Source organism: Octopus bimaculoides, chromosome 8 (genome assembly GCF_001194135.2).
Source record: "Octopus bimaculoides isolate UCB-OBI-ISO-001 chromosome 8, ASM119413v2, whole genome shotgun sequence".
Taxonomy (NCBI): Eukaryota; Metazoa; Mollusca; class Cephalopoda; order Octopoda; family Octopodidae; genus Octopus; species Octopus bimaculoides.
In genome coordinates this window covers 28,063,566-28,069,534 of record NC_068988.1, presented here as the reverse complement: position 1 = coordinate 28,069,534, position 5,969 = coordinate 28,063,566, and the positions used below count along the sequence as shown (strand labels likewise).

General features: G+C 35.3%; 1 protein-coding gene across 1 annotated transcript in view; it reads right to left on the bottom strand.

Moving 5' to 3' along the window:
• Window positions 1–2,302: 2,302 nt before the first annotated feature.
• The window catches only part of LOC106875484 (ragulator complex protein LAMTOR3-B), a 12,656-nt gene continuing 8,989 nt past the window's right edge, over window positions 2,303–5,969 (bottom strand). The window contains exons 5-6 of the mRNA XM_014923651.2: window positions 5,521–5,584; window positions 2,303–2,599 (exon numbers count right to left, since the gene is read on the bottom strand). Of these exons, the coding sequence (XP_014779137.1) occupies window positions 2,526–2,599; window positions 5,521–5,584 (138 nt within the window). The 3' untranslated portion in view covers window positions 2,303–2,525. The remainder of the gene's footprint in view (window positions 2,600–5,520; window positions 5,585–5,969) is intronic.

Genomic DNA, 5,969 nt, shown 5'->3' with positions numbered 1-5,969 from the left:
AAAGGGCCTCTCTCTGAATGAAAGACAGATTGTATGATGCTTGTGTGTGAACAGCTATGGGTTGTAACAGCTGAGGACATGTTTAGGCTTGAAAGAAATGAAGTCAGTGTGCATGTACGACAGTGTAAGCATCTTGAGACAAAAGTTGGGCATAAGATGTGGTGTGCAAGAGAGACAAATGTGCTGGTATGGTCATGTGATGGACAAGGACAGCTGTGTAATGAAGTGCTGATCTCTGTGGAGGGAACCTGTGATAGAGATAGACCCAGGAAGTCATGGGACAAGGTAGGGAAGCATGAACTTCAAACTTTGGGCCTCACAGAGGTAATGACTAGTGACCAAGACCTTTGGCAATATGCTGTGCTTAAGACCCATCAAGCCAAATGAAATTGTAGACGTGGCTGATGCTGGTGTCACATAACTGGCACGTAAGAAGGACTTTTCGAGCATTGGCCCTCACAAAAGCAAAGTAATTTATGCTGGTGGCATATGAAAAGCTCCTTTCAATTATTGGGCAATGATCAAGACTTTTGGTATTATGTCATGCTTGATAAGAAAACCCATCAAACCAAGTGAAATTGCAGTTGTGGCAGATACTGGTGTCATGCAAATGGCACCCAAAAGCACTCATTACACTCTCAGAAGTGGTTGGTGTTAGAAAGAGCATCCAGCTGTAGAAACAATGCCAAATCAGACTGGAGTCTTCCAGTCCTGGTCAAACCATCCAACCTATACCTGAATGGACAACGGACATTAAATGATGATGACCATTGTACCTTTATAAATTTCAACAGTTTAAGCTTTGAACATTTAAAATGACTATGATTAAAACACTGATGGAATGATGAATCCTAATCTGAGTAAACAACCCAGCCTAACATTGATGTTGAACTAGTTTTTTGTTTTTCCACACTGGAACTTGTAGATAGGTAAGTTCTAACAGCCACATGGCATCTTTGGATCAATTCAGAGCATTTGCTCAACTACTTCTAGGTCATACTTCTTTTTTTCAAGCAAAGCTGATTGGAATTGATAATGAACAATTATTTTTCTATTATCTTTAAAAATACCACCAAAATTTGCTTGAAACCTATTCTGCATTTATGAACAGAAATTTAAGTATTTTCACTAAAGTAAGTCACATAACTCTGTGTGGATTTATAAAATAACCAAATGGAGAAGCAATTGCTTCAGAAACGTGGCTTTTTTTTTTTTTTTTCAAACATACCACTCTGCGACTAGAAATTTAGAACTAAAATAGGAACCCTGCTACTCCAATCAACATCTAACTACTCTCATTCTGTGGGCTTGAATAAAAAATAGTTTTTAATGAAAAGGAATTTACATACTGTAAATAATTTTCATTTGGTCATTGGAAGCAAACATTTCTCATTCCGGTAGTGTCTGCTATAAGGAACAAAAATGTAGACAAATCACATCAGCTGAAATAGTCTATCACAGAAAATAACAACCTTAATTAAAAAATAACTTTTAATCTCTTATATAGAATGTAAGAGCTGAAACACAGCAATCAATTACCCAAAGCTGAATATATTAATGTGAGGAGTTGGCATAAGAAAAATATAGAAAGTCAGGAGTTTTAGGGGTAAATACCCTCATTGATGTAACAGATGAATAATTTAATATAAAGGAAATACAACAATGAAACCAAATATAGACATATTACAAAGTATACAATATCAACAGCAGTTGGAGCATCATAGTCTAAACCATGGACACATTAGAACTTCACTGGGTTTCTAAAATAGCCCAACAAATGAAAACAGTTGATGAACTCTGGAAGATTGTCTCCATGGTATTTTGCAGCATAAAATGCATCTGGATGAAAATGGTGACAATTTCATGTAAAAGATAATTTACCAAGATTCATTTGATAAAAAATAAAACACTGTTACAAGTGTTTTATGCTGCTAGTTGGTTATTACTAAGATAATAAATCTAATGAACAGTTTTTTTAAAACGAGTAAACAAGCTTTGTTAAAACTAAATCATTAGATTTCACTTTTGACATTGTTAGCCATGAAAACTTGGATGGAAAGTTGTTTTTCTACATCAGTCTAAATAAAAAGAAATATAGAACAGAAGTGTTACTTGATGGTTCTGTTTCTTCATCTAGCTGACATCATTTTGTCCTTAATCTCACTGGTGATATACATCTTATGTGATAGATCTGTTAAAACAGAAAAAAAAAATTGGTAATAACAGCTAACAAAAAAAAGGAGCCAGAAGGGAGCTGTTAGAGAAGGAGCAACCGTCTAAGTACTTGGTTGACACTGTGACGTTCATGTAGCACAATTTTATTTACAATATTAGATATGAAAAGAATCAAACTTAAAGCCAACAAAAATCAGCCAATAGAATATTTTCCTATCAATGACAGTTCCAAATCTCTTCTCTGATATTTTATCACAGTTTGTTATGTGTATTGTCCGATTTGTGGCACACAGAGAAGATGGACTGATATAACAAGAGGTCATGTCAGTTGAGGTCCAGCAAGTTGCACATCAAACCAGAGTTAAAACAGCATCTAAATCTTTCAGAATTTCTTGCATTTCGTTTGGGACATTTAAAAGCATTCCTACAACAAATAAAAAATAAAATTCACTAAGTTATAAAATCTTCAGTACATTTGATATTACAAAATATACTGTATTTACTTGTATGTTTGTTACACTATTTTATATTTGATTTTAACTGAAAAAATTTAGGATGTGACTTATACACAAGTAAATACAGTAAATGAAATATTTAATATCAATGGTTACAACATCAAACAATATCAGTGAAAGTTTAATGCCATCCACATTAACAATAATCCTTCATCATCTTTGTTTAACGTCTGCTTTCCATGCTAGCATGGGTTGGACGATTTGACTGGGGACTGGTGAACCAGATGGCTACATCAGGCTTCAATCTGATCTGGCAGAGTTTCTACAGCTGGATGCTCTTCCTAACGCCAACCACTCCGAGAGTGTAGTGGGTGCTTTTTACATGCCACTGGCATGAGGGCCAGTTTGGCGGTACTGGCAACAACCACGCTCAAATGGTGTTTTTTACGTGCCACCTGCACAGGAGTCAGTCCAATGTTTTGTTCATATGCCACCAGCACGAGTGCCAGTAAGGTGAAGCTGGAAATGATTGCGCTCAAATGGAGCTTTGTACGTGCCACTGGCACGGAAGCGAGCCCGCTCGGATGGTGCTGTTAGCACTCCACTGGTACGGGTGCCGGATCAGAACTGAACCTTAAATGTAACATAAAATTAACCTCAGATACAAATGCTGCTATATGTTGTTATAAAAAGAGTGACGATTAAATTCTACATTCTTCAGTTTACCTGAGGTAAAGTAGAATGATTTTTGATTTTGCAAAAAAATAGTCTCTCTCTCTCTCTCTCAAAAGATTGTAGTGAGATCATTCGCGAATAAAAAAAATGTTTGATGCTAAACTCCTAAGTGAAGCAACAGCATTCGTCTGAACTGCAACAGTCCTTTTCAAAAATTTGTTTCTGTTGATGTGCCATGATTCAGATCAAACTGGTGAATCCCTTATTAGCAGAATGGAATTTATAGTTATTCAAGAAATGAACCTATCCAACAATGGACTATGCCATGCAAACATTTATTTTTTATTTAAGAAAATGGTAACTTAGCTTTTCAGAGTTTCATTTTGACAGTATTCACTTAGATTCTATTTTGAAAAGTAGAATAAAATGAAAATAGCACTACCAAATCTTGAATTGGTTTTGTCGGAAGAAACACCTTTACTCGCCACAAGTTATTTACAGCCTTAAAAGATATGACAATCTACAAAACTCTTTGAATGAATCCCCTCATAACTAGTCACAAACTATCAAGTTACAGATTCCTTTTACAGGTTATTACACCCTTAGTGATCGTCTATAGACTGAGTCTTGCAACCGGTCACATGACGTGTGTGTTGCTGAGGATTTATCTAGAAGCAGCAAGACAACCTTTTGTCAGGAACCAATAATTTTACAACATAAAGGCACAGGCATGGCTGGTTAAGAAGCTTGCTTCTCAACTTTACTGTCTTGGGTTCAGTCCTACTGCATCACAACTTGGACATGTGTCATCTAACAAAAGCCTTGTGATTGGATTTGATAGACAGAAACTGAAAGAAGCCCATTGTATATGTAAGTATGTGCTCCACCTAGATTGGGGGAAAATAAAGAAATATTGAGATACTTATTGTTGGATTATTTTAATCTAACACATTGTTTACTACAAGATAAAAACACAATTATTAAACCGACTGCCTCAAAAATTTACATTCATCCCTATTTTGACTATTACAGAACAATACAGTATATATTCTTTACAAACAGGTTTGTTAAAGTAGAGGCAGAAACATCAATGATGAAGGAAAGGGCATCTAGCCATAGAAACCATGCCAAATCAGAATGGAGGCTGACGTAGCCCCTCAACTTCCAGTCCTGGTCAAACCGTCCAACCCATGCCAGCATGGACAATGGACATTATAAGATGATGATGATGACGTAATTTATGTAGAAATAAAAATTATCTTATCTATGGAATTTCCATCAGAAGCATTCTCTCTAGTATCTACACTCAATCAAAAGTTGCTTTAATACATCCATCATTACAAAATTACTATTTTTAACTTTCACGAGAGATATTCAGCAACAGTACTTTGGAATAAAGATTATTTGCCAACATAACATGGCAGTCCTGGTTTAGGACGAATGTTGCTGTAATTACAGCAACATTCATCCTAAACCAGGACTGCCATGTTATGTTGGCAAATAATCTTTACTACATCTATGATTGTTTTATCAAGGGGAGGTTTGGTTAAAATGTTAAGTGAATCATCCCCATGCATTTTATAAATGGAACGAACGATTCATTGACACCAAACCCATGGCCCACAGCAGTGAAGCTTCCACCATTATGTATTTTCTTGACCATCTCTACCTTTCCTGTAGAGAATATACTTGTCTGCATTATTTGTTAGGATCAGGTGCCTTTGTATTTTTTTTGTTCACTCGTCCTATGTTGATGGGTATGAGTATGTAAATCTGTATAAAAAAAGATGCAGTCACACAGCAGTCACGTAAACACAAGCAATGGACAGTGCATTCTGGGTAGCTGAGCACCGTAGGTGGTTGCTGAGATGCATTTTTGTGGTACAAGTAGAATCCGTGATCACCAACCTGTGTTGTTAAAGAGCAAACTGTAACATGGTTCACAACTGAGTGTATCATGTTGTCCCATCCTTGATTGGTGATGAATGAATGAGTGATAAACAAAGTTACATGTATTAGTGGTTTTCAGAGATTAGTTTAAACAGTATTTTCTTTTAAAATTTAAGCAGGAGAGAAGATAATTGAATTACATGAATAATGGTATAAAAAAATTTGTAGTCAAAGCTTAGGAGCTCACACAAGCAATTCACTCCATGTAACCAAAATTGTTAACTAATCAGTGAAATAAAACTTATATATTGTGGATGGTACCTACCTGTGTTGGCATTTATAGAAGCAACAAGTGTAATCAAAAAAGGAAGGTGATTGATTTGGATAATCTGAAAAATAAAAATATAACTTTGTCAATTTTGCATTCTGAGAAGAAATTTAGTGATTGTCAAAACTCAAGTTAATTCCAATTAAATTTAACCCTTTCGTTACTATATTTCTGACCAAAATACACCCCTCATGAGTTTCAATTAAATTCTAAAATAATCATGAATTTAGACTAGTCTCATTAAACACCTGTAACTTTTTTATTTATCAACATATTAATGTGATATTTTGAACATAATTAAAGAAAGGGTTCTTAATCAATTCTATTGCATAATTTTTGTCTGAAAGTTCTCCACGTACTCGGGTACTGCTAGTGTCTCTCACATGTAAATATTGGTTCAGCTTCACGAATCGTACTCGTTCATAATACTGGAAATATATTCATCG